The sequence below is a fragment of the Leptidea sinapis genome, chromosome 4, assembly GCF_905404315.1.
Source record: "Leptidea sinapis chromosome 4, ilLepSina1.1, whole genome shotgun sequence".
Classification (NCBI taxonomy): domain Eukaryota; kingdom Metazoa; phylum Arthropoda; class Insecta; order Lepidoptera; family Pieridae; genus Leptidea; species Leptidea sinapis.
The window spans coordinates 6,980,213-6,997,130 of NC_066268.1; the positions used below are offsets into that span (position 1 = coordinate 6,980,213).

General features: G+C 36.6%; 1 protein-coding gene and 1 non-coding gene across 2 annotated transcripts in view; both read left to right on the top strand.

Moving 5' to 3' along the window:
• Window positions 1-16,918, top strand: part of LOC126979702 (glycerol-3-phosphate acyltransferase 1, mitochondrial) — a 70,827-nt gene that overhangs the window by 49,300 nt on the left and 4,609 nt on the right. Inside the window, exons 6-14 of the mRNA XM_050829164.1 lie at window positions 2,249-2,485; window positions 4,098-4,190; window positions 5,441-5,535; window positions 7,248-7,483; window positions 9,076-9,274; window positions 10,448-10,632; window positions 11,970-12,117; window positions 14,694-14,899; window positions 16,120-16,262. Of these exons, the coding sequence (XP_050685121.1) occupies window positions 2,249-2,485; window positions 4,098-4,190; window positions 5,441-5,535; window positions 7,248-7,483; window positions 9,076-9,274; window positions 10,448-10,632; window positions 11,970-12,117; window positions 14,694-14,899; window positions 16,120-16,262 (1,542 nt within the window). The remainder of the gene's footprint in view (window positions 1-2,248; window positions 2,486-4,097; window positions 4,191-5,440; window positions 5,536-7,247; window positions 7,484-9,075; window positions 9,275-10,447; window positions 10,633-11,969; window positions 12,118-14,693; window positions 14,900-16,119; window positions 16,263-16,918) is intronic.
• On the top strand, window positions 16,587-16,659 carry Trnap-ugg (transfer RNA proline (anticodon UGG)). The gene has a single exon. It is a non-coding gene; the product is annotated as a tRNA-Pro (tRNA).

Below are 16,918 nucleotides of genomic sequence, written 5' to 3' on the forward strand. Positions count from 1 at the left end.
TTACTATTGCTGTTATAACAACAAAAAAAAAATTGCATGAGTGTCGCGGAACACTATTCATATTGGAGGGAAGTTCTACCAGTGGAAGGCTCCTTTGCACAGGATGCCGGCTAGATTATGGGTACCACAACGGCGCCTATTTCTCCGCCGTTTCTGCACCGTGAAGCAGTAATGTGTAAACATTACTGTTATAAAAATTACTGTAATGTTTACACATTACTGTAATTCGGTCTGAAGGGCGCCGTAGCTAGTGAAATTACTGGGCAAATGAGACTTAACATATTATGTCTCAAGGTGACGATCGCAATTGTAGTGCCGCTCAGAATTTTTGGGTTTTTCAAGAATCCTGAGCTACTGCATTGTTATGGGTAAGGCGTATCAATTACCATCTGAGCTGAACGTCCAAACGAACATTTTTTTTTAAACAAGAGGGGGAAAACGGGCAAGAGGCTCACGGAAAGTGTGTCAAGAGATGCGTTGCCGGCCTTTAAGGTGGGAGAATGCTCTTTTCTCGAACGTCCCTAAGTCGTATCAGCTCGGGAAAACCGAAGAGTTCTTCCATCGTTTCGAATATTATCAACCATTAGGGTTGTACGTTACGAACGTTAGACACACTAATTATCTTAGCCCTAATGCATGTTTGCCATGATTCAAGGATATTTATATATAGCATTTCCGCGTTGGATAACTAGGCAGATACGTCTTAACGAGATAACTGCCAGCGCTTGGGTTTTCAGTAGACCTTTTGAGGCGCGTAGATAGTACTTTGTACATTCTCCATGCCTCTGGGCCCCACGGGCCAAGTGTCTCGAAACCAAACGGCATAAAGATGTATGACTCACTGAGACCGACATATTTGCGACGCTGGCTGTCTTCGGCAAGTAACTTATATTATATTTAAAATATCCCAAACATTCTCACAATCCTAATAAGCCTCCCATTCATGACAGGTATTGTTTATATACTATTGTTATCTTAATTGTATTGAATAATTTTATGTTGTAATTAAAATGTAAATAGTATGTTTTTTTGGGTTGCCGATAAGATTGTTAGCGTTGGTTAATGGGGTGAATATGAATACATTAACGTATGTTGTATACATAAATAGATTTAATTATTTGGCCAAACTGGTTGTGGAATGTTTTGCAAACTTTTGAGGTGAATGCTTCTTTAGCGGTTTTGAGCGCTTTTCTTGGGATGGGTATAAAGTGTTAAAGTCGCGTCAGGACACGTGGCCTGATCGAAAATTCGTAAGACAGTCGTTGATATTATGGATGAAAGTTGATTTTTCTGAGAGATAAACTATTTAATGTAAATAATAATTGAAATAGTTCGGAAGTGTTAATTTTTTTTTGTAATATAAAATGAATATTCTACATAACCACATAAATGCTAGTACTTTTATACTGATAAATAAAGCAATTCGTGCTAAATTATTCTCAGACATTCCAAAAATATTCAAAATACACAACGTTAACACTCCCGGAGTGCACCCCGTACTTTTTTTATGGAAGAGCAGACGACAAGCGTACGGTCACCTGATGTTAAAAGATCGCTAGAGAAGCTTTTCCTTCAAAAAACAAATCATGGTGTCGTAATCTATGTGTAATTGAGGGAACTGCTCAAATTTTCCCGGCTGATACCCGAAGGTTTGGCAGATCACAACCCTCTGGTTGTATAATAATAATATTGTCACACTTTTACACAAATTATCATGCCCAAACTAGGCATTGCCTGTACTATGACAACGATATATTTTATACAGTAAACTTTCTTTATCATACATATAAACTATCTATGATTCGGTAACATACATCCATATTCATCATATAAATATTTACACCTACCGGGATATTCAAATCCAAATATATTCATATCGTCAAAAACTACCACCCATTCGAAATAGTATAGCAGACCTGAGAAGAACTGGTGCAAGAATCTCAGCGATTTTTTTTTAATGCAGTTGCAATATAATATGTAGTATCGTACAAAAAAAATATAATTAAGCAGTCTGAGGGCGTTCGCTCATCATTAAACTCATTCATCATTAAAACGTTTTTTAACAATTATTTTGAAATTGGTAATACATTTGTTTTGAAAAATTATATTGCCTCAACTTAGGCGAGTAGTAGGCATAAGGAGTTTGTTTGTTTCTCGTGTCAACATTATTACTGTCGCAGTTTCTAGCAAATTCGTTAATGAGCTTCGATATGCAGAGTAATATACAAATGTGTTATATTTTTTCCAGGTTCGTCGGGTGGGCGTGTCATAAGGCCGTGCGTCGCGTCGCGGGCGGCGGCTGCGGTACACGCGCGGCGTGTATTGAACGCTTGCGGCGCGCGAAGGCCGCCGGCCTGCCGCTTGTGTTCGTGCCCTTACATCGCTCGCACTTCGACTACATACTGGTCACCTTCACGCTGTATCTCACCGGTCTGAGGCCGCCTTTAGTCGCGGCCGGTGACAATATGAGGATACCTTTCTTTGGGTGGGTTTGATACAGCCGTAGAACTTATCTTTATCTCTAGTTACTTGCGTGGCGGTATAGTACAGTTGAATGAAAGAAATACTTATACACACACACACACATACAGACACAAATAACAAAATGAAACAACTTAAAAATATAAAAACGAATGGTATTTAAAAAGGGGGCCTCAGCATGTGTTCGAACACAAATATGTGTTGCAACGCTGATCTTCTGTGACCTCCGTGTAACACATGACTTCAATCAAACTGACTATACTAAAAAGACATAAGATCAATTAGTACTAAACTTAAACACTAACGCAAAACATACAGATTATAAAAGTAATTACAATTGGAACAAAATGAATGAAATAACAAATAATAAAATAAAACAAAATAGAAAGCTTAATGATGATCTGGAATCTTTAAATTTAATGAAGAGCAAGATCCCTTGGGCATAGAACAGGAATTGGAAAGAAAGAAAATCAAGATTCAATAAAGTCCCAGCCACTGTTCAGGCATTATCTATAAATAAATTTAAATGGTTTATAAAAAAATGGCTCTGTCGTAAATCCTAGACTAGATTGTGATTATTTTATAGCGACTGTACAATATTGTATATTTTTATTGAAAAGAGCGCATATAAAAGAATGCTGGGAGAGTTTCTTGCGCCGCTTCTTCTCTCTCAGAGCGCCATTGGTTTCCGAAGCGGTAGTAGTATCTAGTAGCATAAGAAATGACATCAAAAAGAATTCTAAAGGAATCAATTTTGAGAAAATAAATGCCTTTATGCCTTAATATTTCGTTACAAGATTTTTAAGAGAATACAAAAAAAAAAAACAAATTATAGATGTTTGCTAAGGGCCTGCAGTATACAATTAAGAAAATTAGGCAGTGTCAAGCTTATTAATACAATATATTCTAATACTTAAATTCAAATTCAAATATATAAAAATAGGATTCAAAATCACATATTGAACGTCAAAACCACCACCACCCATTCAAAATAGACTGCTTCAGCCCTGAGAAGAAGGGGCGCAAGAAAATCAAGCGGGCTTTTTTTTTATAACAATATGGATTACAAAGTAATATCGTACAATAAGCATTTATAATTAAAGTGCCTGAGGGTAATCGGTACATTCCCAGTCTATGGTATCATTGAGAAAATCTTTAATGCTATAGTAACGACTTAACCAAGTAGTAGGCAAAACAAGTTTATGTTTGTTCCTCGTTTTAACATTATGACTGTCACAGTTTCTAGCATATTCCTCAATGTGCTTATGAACATAATATACAACATGATCAAGAATAAACTGAAGTTATTCAAATCTGCAGGAAATAAAAGGTTTTATTTACTATGTACTAAATATTAGACTACTTACTATTATTAGAGCTATAGTATCTACCCTGCGCTGGAAACCCAATGTTACTGGCATTGATGATGCCTGATTTCTTCACCTTATTCTAAATTGGGTTGAATTACAAGCTTGATTTTACAGCTACAAGGAACCGCAAACTTAAGAATATTATTTATTCTAGATTCTAAACAGACGATTAATGGAGTGATATTTTTAAGTTCTTAGCTCTGAGTCATTTTACAGATAATTAATAGTTGTTTGTTTTTTTTTTAGTTGGTTTTTACGCGGCTGTGGAGCTTTCTACATCAGAAGAAGAGTAGAAGGCTCTGAGAGCAATGGCGATCCCATTTACAAATCTGCTTTGAGGTAACTATAGTAATAATACACAAACTTTCCTCCACTTAAAACTATTTTTTTAATGAAAATAAGGGACCAGACGAGCAGCACGTGCAGTTGGTGGTAATTAATACGCCCTGCCGATTACAATGTAGCGCCGGTCAGGATTGTTGAAAAACTCTGTTAAGATTAAAATAATATTAAGTCTGATTTGCCCAGTAATTTCACTAGCTACGGTGCTCTTCAGACCGTAACACAATAATGTTTACATATTACTGTTTCACGACAGAAATAGGCGCCGTTGTGGTATCCATAATCTAGCCGGCATCTTCTGCAAAGGAGCCTCCCACTGGTAACTAAACTATGAAATGAGCTTCCTTGTGCGGTTTTTCCAAAAAAAGCGTTCACAGTCAGTCAGGTGTGAACAGTCATATTTGTAGTGTTGCAGGAGAATAGGTTCCGCACACTGGTTTTTTTATAAAAGACAGGGGCAAACGGTCATGAGACTCATGGAATGGGGAATGGTGAGGCAAACGCCCATGGACATCCGCAATTACTGGTGTCAAGAGATGCGTTGCCGGCCTTTAAGGTATGGTATGCTCTTTTCTTGAAGGTCCCTAAGTCGTATCGGTTCGGGAAAAACAGCAGCTGGTATTTCCAGTCGGTTGTGGAATACCAGACGTTAACGTGATGCGGGTGGTATTTAGCATTTTGTCGTAATGTCCGGTGGTAGAAGATACAAAGAGAACCCACATCTCCATATACTAAAGAATCAAGCAGATCGGAGATGACTTGATCGTCGATTTGAAATATGAATTTAGTTGCACCAGAAAAAAATTATTAAAATACAGTCTAGGAGAAGCTCGCATTATTTTCTTCATCTCTCCCATATTTGTTGGATACCGGTGATGTGATTTTTGATGTCTACATTTCAGTGCGAGAGACAAAACCTCGTCGAAATCGAAACAGAAGGTTCTTATTATTTATTTTTAACAGTATATAAAACACTTACAGAAAATACATCAGATGTTTTTTTAGACTAAGTACATTAAAATACCAATAACTTTCCCAGAAAAGTCATCATATTACTTTGCGGAATTCGAAGAAGCGCAAATTACCAAATTCAAAATATTTTCTTAACTCGGCAGGTAAAACTTCACTTGGATTTAATTAGTTTTACCTGGCAACATTCTTGTTTCACTGGCAACTTTTTACCGTCACCCGACGATATAAAAGAGTGTACACACACCATTAAAGTTTCCAATAAATATTTTTTACAGGGCCTACATACTGAACAGCTTAGCCGCGAATAATAATTTGGAATTCTTTATCGAAGGCGGTAGAACAAGAACTGGGAAACCACAAGCGCCCAAAGGTAACCATAATGCTTAATCTTTATAATATTAATATACTAGGCGAATTTTAAAAGGAATTAAATTGATGAAGGAACGTTGGAATTCGAAAAATAAATTAGATAAATTTCGCATCAAATGGTGGTAGTTTCATGTCGATACGATCAGTGGTTTAGGCATGAAAGAGCCTCAAACAAAGACCATTTTCATTATATATATATAGATAATAAGCCAGTGTCTTGATATTTGCTCCCAGTGAACTCCTAATCTTTGAACGGATTTTAATGGGGATTACTTCATGGAGTGCAGTTTAGTCCAACTTGAGAGATAGGATGATTTTAATATATATTTTTATAACCAATATTTTTTTGTATGCAGATATTTTCTATGAGAGAATTTATTTATAAGAGAATTTCATTATCAGGGAGCATATTTTACGAAATAATTCTCGATGTAATGAAATATTATTAACAAATTCATAAAAATAGCATTTTATTTATTATGTACAGAACAACATCTGTCGGGTCACCTAGTTATTATATAAATCGCTAAATTAGTTTTATTATTTTAGTCTCCTTGAAGTTTGAGAAATATTTAAAAAGTTAAATATATGTTCAACCTTAATGTGCTTTTTGTTTTGCATTCCTGCTTGGCAAATTAGAAGGTAAGAGTGTTTTTACGTTTTCATGTCAAACAAATCACAGATTATTTACAATTTCAATGGTAAACGGGTTACCATATAAGTTATGGTATAGCCACAATCTATCGGATTGCGTTGTTTTTAAGAAAAATATTACCTTAACAATTTGTTATTATTTTAAAGTGTAAACCTTCACTTCTGGGATAAGTTACACAAATTAAATTTGAAAAAAAAATATGAACGATGCCGGACTCGAACCCGTTCAACAAATAAAATAATATCTGACAGACACTTCGTGTTACGCGCTAAGAAATCAACGCTTATTTTTAAAACAACAAAAATGTTGGAGTTCGGACAACTTTGCAACGTGTACAAATAATATTCCATTTTTTGTTTTTTTTATTATTATTTGTCTGTCTCTTATAATATTTTAGTCTCTTGTATTAAGGTGGACTGTATGTTTGAAATAAACATTTTTCTTTCTTTTATATTTATATAATTAGTTAAGAGTGGGGGGGCCAGGAGGCTGATAGCACAGGTTCTCTACCTAGTTTGAGCTCCTGTCTCCCAACTGTAATTTAACATTTTAAGAATAAGTATTGCTGTACGATTGTAACTTTTTTTTATGGCATAGGAGGACAAACGAGCGTACGGGTCACCTGGTGTTAAGTGATCACCGCCGCCCACATTCTCTTGCAACACCAGAGGAATCACAAGAGCGTTTCCGGCCTTTAAGGAAGGTGTAAGTGCTTTTTTTGAAGGTACCCATGTCGTATCGTCCCGGAAACACCGCACAAGGAAGCTCATTCCACAGCTTTGTAGTACGTGGAAGAAAGCTCCTTGAAAACCGCACTGTGGAGGACCGCCACACATCCAGATGGTGGGGATGATATCCTAATTTGTGGCGTGTCGTGCGAAGGTGGAAACTATACTACATATTAGGAGAAATAAACGTATTTGATTTGATTTCTTTCTTTCAATAATTATAATTTCAGGAAATTTACTTGAGCTGTTACTAAATCTAAATATCAGATGGAAAATTATATATATAAATGATAGAAATAAAAAACAGTATATTATGATGTTAAATTTCAGCGGGTATATTGTCTGTGATAATGGACGCTTACCTCGACGGTACGATAGACGACGCTCTGTTGGTGCCGGTCACGTTGAACTACGACAAGTTGGTGGACGGAAACTTCGTCAGAGAACAGCTGGGGATGCCGAAGCAGATGGAAACGTTCTGGTCGGCGCTGAGAGGCATTTGGAGGACTTTGAACACTAACCATGGCAGCATTAGGGTGGATTTCAATCAACCCGTGTCGCTGAAGGTTTGTTAATAATGCTTCGGTACTGAATAAAATATCAAAAGGCTGCTGTTAGTGCTCAACCGACTGTGAGCGCTGACATCTGACTCCCCTCTAAACTGTTAAAAAAAGTGAATCATTAATCTAAAATTCTTCAAGTGTACACCTAATTACGATTATGTCCTTCTTAATCCAGCCAAAAATGATGTCTGAAAAAAAAACCTAAAACGTAGCTTAAAAAAGGTAGGTTCGAAGAATTCGTTTTTATGTAATCCTATTATTAATATTTAGTATTAAAAATATTAGGTATCTAAAGTATTTATAGTTAAAATGCTTGATTAGAAGACCAAAACATTGAAAATATTGTGTGGCTCATCACTAGTGTAAAATTTTCAAGTATGTAAATCTCACGCTTACATATGAGCGAAGCTGATATAAAGCGTATTTAAAAAGAAATAGAAATATATTTATTTACTATAGGGAATGACAGTAACATAAGATATTGCAACAACACTTCGTAAAGGGGTTTTGACATGGGGAGTAGAACTGATAAGAAACTCGAGGCCCATCTTTTAAATCATATAACAACTTAACCTATTCAATATAATAATAATAATATTGACACACTTTCCAAACAAATTATCTTGCCCCAAGTTAAGCATATATAGCTTGTGTTATGTGTTACAAGATAATGATATTTTTAATACTAGCTGACCCGGCAAACGATGTTTTGCCATATAAAGTATAATTCACGCGATAGTTTTATAAATAATAGCCTATGTGTTATTCTGGTGTGTAAGCTATATTATTGTAAAGTTTCATCAAAATCCATTCAGTAGTTTTTGCGTTAAAGAAGTACTAACATACATCCAGACTACAAACTTTCACATTTATAATATTAATAGGACAATATACTTACTTAAACATACATAAATACATTTAAACATCCATGACTCGGAAACAAACATCCATATTCATCATATAAATGCTTGCACCTGGGATTCGAACCCGGGACCTCTAGCTTAATAGCTAGGATCGCTAACCACTCGGCTATACAGGTCATCAGGTATAATATAATACAATTTTAGGATGCCTGCGCAGGACCAGACAAGAATCATCCATCATTATCCTCCATATAATCTACTATATTATAGTAAGCCTTCTTTGTCAAAGAAGCTTTAAAATATTTCTTGAATTTGTGCTCGGAGGAGCCCTTAACTCTAGCTAACTTAATAAACGGCACGTACAGTATATTTATTTTTTTCTTGAATTGAATGAATTCAAATAACAATTTTACATTGTATTCATATATATGTATTGTGAGGATAGGGGTTAAGATAATAATAATAATAATCTTGCCCCAAACTAGGCATAGCCTGTACTATGGGACTAAGACAACGATATATTTATACTTACTTAAACATACATAAATGCATATAAACATACAAACAAACTCAGATATTATTCATATAAATGATTGCACCTACCGAGATTCGAATTCGGGACCTCTAGCTTAGTAGTCAGTTCACTAACCATTCGGCTATATCGGTCGTAATCAAGATGTTTATCAACTGATGGAAGATAAAAAGGAACTCATTGACCGTAATATATTTCAGGAATTAGTTTCATCATTCCAAAAGTACAACCATTTGAAAGCGCCGATAGAGAACACACTGTCGCCGCCCAACAATAACTTGACGGTAGACCTTGACAGACAGATACTTTACAACCACAGCCACAGCAGTCTGTACGGAGCTGACGTGAGTCTAGACCACAAGATGATGGTGGAAGCGATCGGGAGGCATCTGGTATACGGTGAGTTATTTTATAAGAAATAAAAGCGGTATAGTGCGAGTCGGACTCGCCCATGAAGGGTTCCGTAGCAATAAGTAACATAATAGTTTAAAAAACAAAGTTCTTGTTGTACTGTGATCGATGTTTTAATAAAAGTGTATTAAAAAAAACTAGTAGATCTCGTTCAAACCAATTTTCGGTGGAAGTTTGCATGGTATTGTACATCCTATTCTTTTTTAGTTTTATCATTCTCTTATTTTAGAAGTTACAGTGGGGGGGGGGGGATACATTTTACCATTTTGGAAGTATCTCTCGCGCAAACTATTCAGTTTTGAAAAAAAATATATATTAGGGACCCCAATATCATTTTCGACCTATCCATAGACACGTATGTGATATTTGGTAGGAATAAGGTTTGATGAAGAACATTTTGAGTTTCAGTTCTAAGTATGGGGAACCCCCAAAAATTATTGTTTTTTTTTTCTATTATTGTGTGAATAACATATTACGGTCCACAGAATACATATACTTACCATGTTTCAACAGTGAAGTTCTTATAGTTTCGTAAAAAAGTGGCTGCGACATACGGACGAACAGACAGACATGACGAATCTATAAGGGTTCAGTTTTTCGCCATTTGGTTACGGAACCCTAATAACGAGACTAAAGTCTGTGTAAAATGCAGGGATGTAATTACGGTCGTCACTTAAGGGTCATATATATTTCACCGGGACACCATGGCGGCGCACCAGTTGCCGCTACCAACAAGATATAAACAGCTCTATAGAGAGTTACTCGCCTGGTGTCCGTTTCGTTGCGCAATTAATTTGGTGGCGCGACCAGGTCGGTCGCGTGCACAGAATGTTACTGGTCGCGCCACCACGGATTACTATAGCGCTAACGGATGCTGCATGTGGGCCAGGTCGATCTGTTATATGATAGTAATCTCGACCATCATGTTCACAAAGTATCCTTGAATCCACGCTCTGTCCTCTAAAAATCTAATATACTATAATTTATATTGATACAGTTTATTTCTTTTATGATTTATTTGATATTATTTAAACACAATTCATATATTGAATGCAGCACCTTACAGACTAGTATTACAATAAATTTAACTTCAAATATTACCCAATACGCTGCGACGCTTGAATTAAGTAGTGGTTTCATGGAAATTTTATTAATAAACAGACGCGGCGGAATCCACGGCGCTGATGTGTACGAACGTGGTGTCTTTTGTTCTTCTCACGGAACAGAGGCACGGCTGTACCCTCAAGCAGCTGGAAGAGAGTGTGGACGCCAGGGGACAGGCGCTGCTAAAAGATGGAAGAGACCTGGGCTACGCTGGAGACACCACCACAGTTGTAAAGCATGCTGTGAGTGACTTAAACATAAAATAAAAGTAAATCTCCGACACCAACAAATCGAGGGTCAATTTTTGCAGTTTCGATCAGATCAGTACTGAGCGAAAAATGCGAAATTTGAGAGTCACATTCGGGGTGCCGACCCCAAATAATGATAAAAAAAGTGTGTGTGTGTGTGTGTACTTATGTATGCACGCAAGAAGTTTTACTTTTTTAGCCTAACAAAGCAAAAATCCTTAAAATTATTTACTCCTCGTGCTATTCTATGTTTGTAGAAAGAAAAATATTGTAAAAATCTTGCAACGATGGCTTTGACATTTAATTATTAACAAACGAATACGGCTGTACGGGCTTGAACCCTTTGCCTATCCTAATAATGGACGAAGAAAACAAAAAAAATATGAATGTCGCAAAAACAATTTAGAACCCAACTTCACCCTGTTACTTTTGTGTTATAGTGATGCGCGCGCATTTTAAAATTTCACTCTCATGATTTTTTCATAACGCGCCTGAAGAAGTATAACTTCAAAAAGATTTATTATTTGTTTCGATTACCTTAAAAACACTTTTACGAGATTCTTTCATAGTAGTATCTTGCCAAAATCGAATTAAATATAAAAACATGATTGGAATCTCTAAACTATGTCAATAATACCTCAAAAATCATTTGTGAAACCGGCTTTATTTTCGTCATAGGCATTTACAGGAATATCTATGTTATGTTGTATTTTTATTTTAAATTTAATCCCCTGTTGAAATCATTTATTCCGATGTCCAGATGATGGCAATAATTAAGCAAATAATTATTAAATTAATTTCATTTTCACGCATGAGGAAATCCAAGGAATCCAATTGAAGAAACGTTAAATATAATATTGCGTGGTTGTGGCAATTAATTCACGTTTAATTAACTACCGCAATCACGTGTTTTAATAAGTTAATTATTAAAACACGTGATTTTAATAAGTTAATTATTAGTTTATTATGGAACTAATAAGATATTAAACAGTGACAAGCCAGACAAGCCGTTATATATGACCTGAGAGTTGAACAAAGCAAACAAGATTTTATAACGAGGCGTTACTCGAACGGTTAGCTCAGTTGGTTGGAGCACTGGCACGGAACGCAGGAGGTCGGGGCTTCGAGTTTCGCATCGTTCATAAAATTTTGTTTTTCAAATTTTATATTGATAAGACTACAGATAAAAGAAACGACCACAGTGCCACACGTCGTTGGTTGCGTTCCAACACACTAACACGTATGGCCATTCTCCTTTCCAATGTATATAGAACGTCATTGTTCGTGGCAATATTTTTAATACTAATAATAGGATATAATGTTTATTTCAGTTAGACATGCTGGGTCGTGGTCTGGTCCGCAGGGAAGGGAGTGGTGATAAGACCCGCGTTCGTCCCCATCTCGGTATCGCGGCCTCACTTGAGCTGTCGTACTACGCGAATGCGGTCGTTGCGCATTACGCAGCTCCAGCTATTGTTGGTAAGATTCTACTTATTATGTATAATAATATTGTCACACTTTTTACACAAATTATCTTGCATATTATTATCACAAATTATTAATTAAAATCTTCTCGTCCCAAATACCACATAGTGTGAAGATGAAGGTTTTCAACCAGTGTGTGCTGCCAGTGATGACATACGGGAAGCAGAGGTGGTCGCTAACTATGGGCCTGATGAGAACTCGCGGTCGCTCAGGGGTCTATGCATAGAATTTCAGGAATTCAGAAATGAGATCCGTAAAATCAAAAATCAAAATCAAAACGTTTATTGAACTCATAACATTGATTTACAATGGCTTAAGTTCAGTCATACACTAATTTTCATAATAATAAATAAATAATATCAAACAGATAAAATTAAAATCAAACAAATCAAATAAGTAATATAAATAACATCAAACAATTAAAATCACACTTTAAGTAGATCAATTCAATTCCAGGCTGCTTTATCATTTAAATAATCTTGGATATTGTAATAGCCTTTGCTGCTTAATTTACTTTTTGTGTAGGCTTTGAATTTATTTATAGACATATTTGCTATATGTTCGGGGAGTTTATTATAGAAGCGAACACACTGACACCTTAAGGAATTACTGACTTTATGGAGTCTTGTGGCAGGCATGACAAGTCTACCCCTATTCCTAGTATTAATACTATGTTAGTCACTTAGTTTTGTGAACTTATTTTTATTCTTTTGTACAAACATCAAATTCTCGTAAATGTATTGTGAGGCCACTGTCATAATACCTATTTCTTTAAACTTATTCTTTAACGAAATTCTAGATCCCATGTTATAAATGGCTCTAACGGCTCTCTTCTGCAGCACAAATATCGTATCGATCTCAGCAGCATTACCCCATAAAAGGATACCATAGCTCATAATGCTGTGGAAGTAACTAAAATATACTATTCTGGCCGTATCTATGTCAGTCAGTTCTCTTATCTTCTTAACCGCATATGCTGCAGAGCTTAATCTGTTTGCTAAGGCAGATATATGGTCACCCCACTGAAGCTTCTCATCTAGAGTTATACCCAAGAACACTGTCTTATTTACAAGATCCAACATTTCTCCATTTAATTTAATAATTAAAATTTTTGCTTATTTACTAATTTATTTGTCTTTTTTATGTATTTATTTATTTTAATATACTTTTTCAGCTTGTTTCTGCTACATTTAATTCTCTTAACCTCTTTAGATGAATTCAGGTGACTATTGTGACTTGTAAGGTTAATTATTAAACTATTGTTGGAATTAGTCTTAGCAGAAACAACTTCAGGAGCGCTACAGACCAACTCATCAAATAAACTTTGGTTATGTGAGGGAGTCAAATTGGATTTATAGATCTGAAAATTACTGATTTCATTCATTTTTAGCATCATGCAATTCAATTTCTAACTCAGTGATGCGCTTCAGGGCCTCTTCATATGCATCACTACAGTTCCCAAAACCTTCTAATATCATTTGAAGTTGGTCACGTTCCCCAATAGCATTTGAACATTTCTCATCCAACTCAGCCATCTCGCTTTTCAACTGTCTATTCCTGGCTAGCATATCAATTAATTCCTTTTCATTTTCATCCCTTTCCTTATGCAACTGCAGGATTTCCTCTTTAGCTGCCTTTAATTGCTGCAAAGTCAGTTGGAGGTTAATCTCCTCCTGACGAGCTAAGGCTCCGCGAGTCATCATTTTGGTCGTTTTATACAAAACAATATCCAAAAACAATGACTTACAAGGTTATAAAATAGTAGAAGTTTATAAAATAAAATACAAAGACAAAAAAAAAAAAATTAAAATTATTGAAGTAATATCATGTAAAGTAGTTTTATGTGGTGTATAATATATTATAGTGTGTTAGTTATTTTGTTATTTTGAAAAGAAATACTCCCTGAGATTATTTTGAATTCAATCTTCTGGTTCCTTTTGTACAGTTTAAAATCCGACCGTTAGCACGAACAATTTTAAGTACACCGGACACCCGTCTGCACACTGCAGCTGTTGAACTTTATACACTTTTATTTAATAGTTTACCGACATTAAAATTTACTTGCATAACATAATATTTTATATTTTGAAGTCTTAAAATTATTTTAAAATAGAAATAAATTTAACAAATTAAACTTGACATTAGTATTCGACTTTAGTAGTAGTATCGTATGCAAACTAATAGTCAATATCGTATGCAAACTAATAGTCCGTAGGAGAACTAAAGTCACCGACAAAGCCCAAATTAATGTGAAACTGAAGTGGTAGTGGGCAGGGCACACAGTTCGACGGACAGATGGACTTTGGGGCAGTAAAATGCCCGAATGGTGACCACGTACCGGAAAACGCAGTGTCGATAGGCGCAAGATGGACCGATAAACTGGTCATGATCGCCAGAATACGTTGGATGAGGGTAGCGCGGGACCGATAATCGTGGAGATCTTTGGGGAGGTCTTTGTCCAGCAGTGGAAGTCGTCCGGTTGATTTGATGATGATGATGTACAATAGTATATTACATGCGAGTCAAACCGCGGGGCACAACTAAAGTTTATATTAATCAAATTTTTTCAGCGGTGGCCATCGAAAGTATACTGTGCGAGTCGAACGAAGATGACGAGGAAGAGTACGTGAGGCATAACGAGATAATGGAGCGAGCGCTACAAGTGTGCGGAGTGTTGGGGCTGGAGTTCATACTGTGTGCGCCCTGCCAGCGGCTGGACGAGAGGCTGCAGCAGGCGCTGGGGGCTCTGGTGGCCGCTGACGTCATCAGCGCACAGGTCGGTGTTGTGCGCTCCACATTCAAGCGAGATCCCCTTTTTATGATAATAAGGGACGAGACGAGCAGGACGTTCAGCTGATTGCAATTGATACACCCAACCCATTACAATGCAGTGCCGCTCAGGATTCTTGAAAATACCAAAAATTCTAAGCTCGTCACCTTATCCTTACCTGAGACATAAAGTGGTCATTTGCCTAGTATGTTTACTAGCTTCGGCGCCCTTCAGACTATATTAATTAATACACATTACTGCTTCACGGCAGAAATAGGCGCCGTTGTGGTACCCATAATCTAGCCGGCTTCCTGTGCAAAAAAGCCTCCCACTGGTCGTCGCTTTAATATCAATGAAATTCTCGGCGAGAGCTTCATTAGGCACACACTCGCAAAGTACTCAATACAGTTCTCAAGGTCGATGACGATGAACGCAGAAGTCTTTACTGCGACAAACATATTTTTTTGGTTTTTTTAATTCATCAATGGGTGATTCCATCAACGCGGTAATACGTTTCCACGCATCGTAGATTTTTACTTTATTTTTATAATCTTTTAAACTTATATTCCACAAAATCGGTTCTGCTTGAACCTATTTTAGGAATGCCACTCTAGTTCGGTCGTCCAAATCCGGCTCATATTGATGTTCAGTAAAAACCAGCAAAACTGTTGTAATGGACGAGTCTCTCGCTATCGACACTAAGAAACATGCGAGTGTGGAGTCAATAGAGACTCTCCTCTGTTCTAGTTTCGTTCTATTTTTTCTCGCGCCAAAAAACCGACGACAATCGAAGAACATGGCTAGAACTGGTGTTTTTTTCGCCTTCTCGCAAGATTCTCGCGTGAATGTGGAGCGGGTTTGAGAGAGGTGGACGGCGTACTGGAGCGTGCGAGAAAGAGATACATAATAGTTTGTTGGCTCTTTCATGATACATGACACTTATAAATGTCAAACTTTCCGCTGAGCGTCAGTTTAGCCGTCTATCAGCGTATTTATGTAATAAAATAAATCGTATCCTCAAAATATATTCTATGATATTACATCTTAGCAAAAAAGCTTTAAATTTAATTAGACTGACATAAGAAACTGACACACGCAGTACAAATACACCCCCCCCCCCCCCCCCCACACACACACACACACACACACACATACATACACACACACACAACGCGCGCGCGTACATCAAATGCAATCGACACAATCGTTTGGCTATGTTATTACAGACGCAGAACATTCTCGAGGAGCAGATGTGGTCGCAACGTTTCGCCAAATCTCTAGAGGATGACGAAGATGATGAACAACAACCTGATCCGACTCAGAAGATCAAATATAGGATATCAACAAGACCCGAAGCTATTGCAGAAAGGTAATGAACACTTGTTAAGTAGTTAATGAAAGGCAGTTATTTTCGAAATACAAATATGCGAATTTGCGATTGGTAACAATTTGTGTGGAATTAGAATGTATTAGGTCATTATTTAACTACAATTTCAAAAGACTGAGAAAAAGAGAAGAGAATTTCTCTTCTCTTCTTCTTCGCAAGAGCGACATCTTTAGTCAATTTCCTAATATGTAAATACTGGGGTTGAGGAGGTTATCAACTGTAGGGTAGATCCTGTAGATGAAGCCACAACCTGAGAGTTGAACAAAGCATACAAGATTTTATGACTCATTGACTTTTATGTCACTCGAACGGTTAGTTCAGTTGGAAGAGCACTCGCACTGGACGCGAGAGGTCGTGGGTTCGAGTCCCGCATCGTTCACAAAAATTTGTTTTCAAATTTTATTTGTGTATTTCAAAAGAGGCTGAGTCCGCATATAACGAACAAAACGTAACGAGCAAAAGAGAATGAGTATGCTTTCGTTCACCATTGTTCTTTGACTGCGGACAGGGCCTAAAGAACTCAATATCTTAAAACTAATAAGATCGATGAAATGGTTTATTTTGTTCTTATTTTCGGACGGAACCCGAGACATCGCGGGTTCGTTCCTGCATCGTTTATAAATTTTGTTTTAAATAAA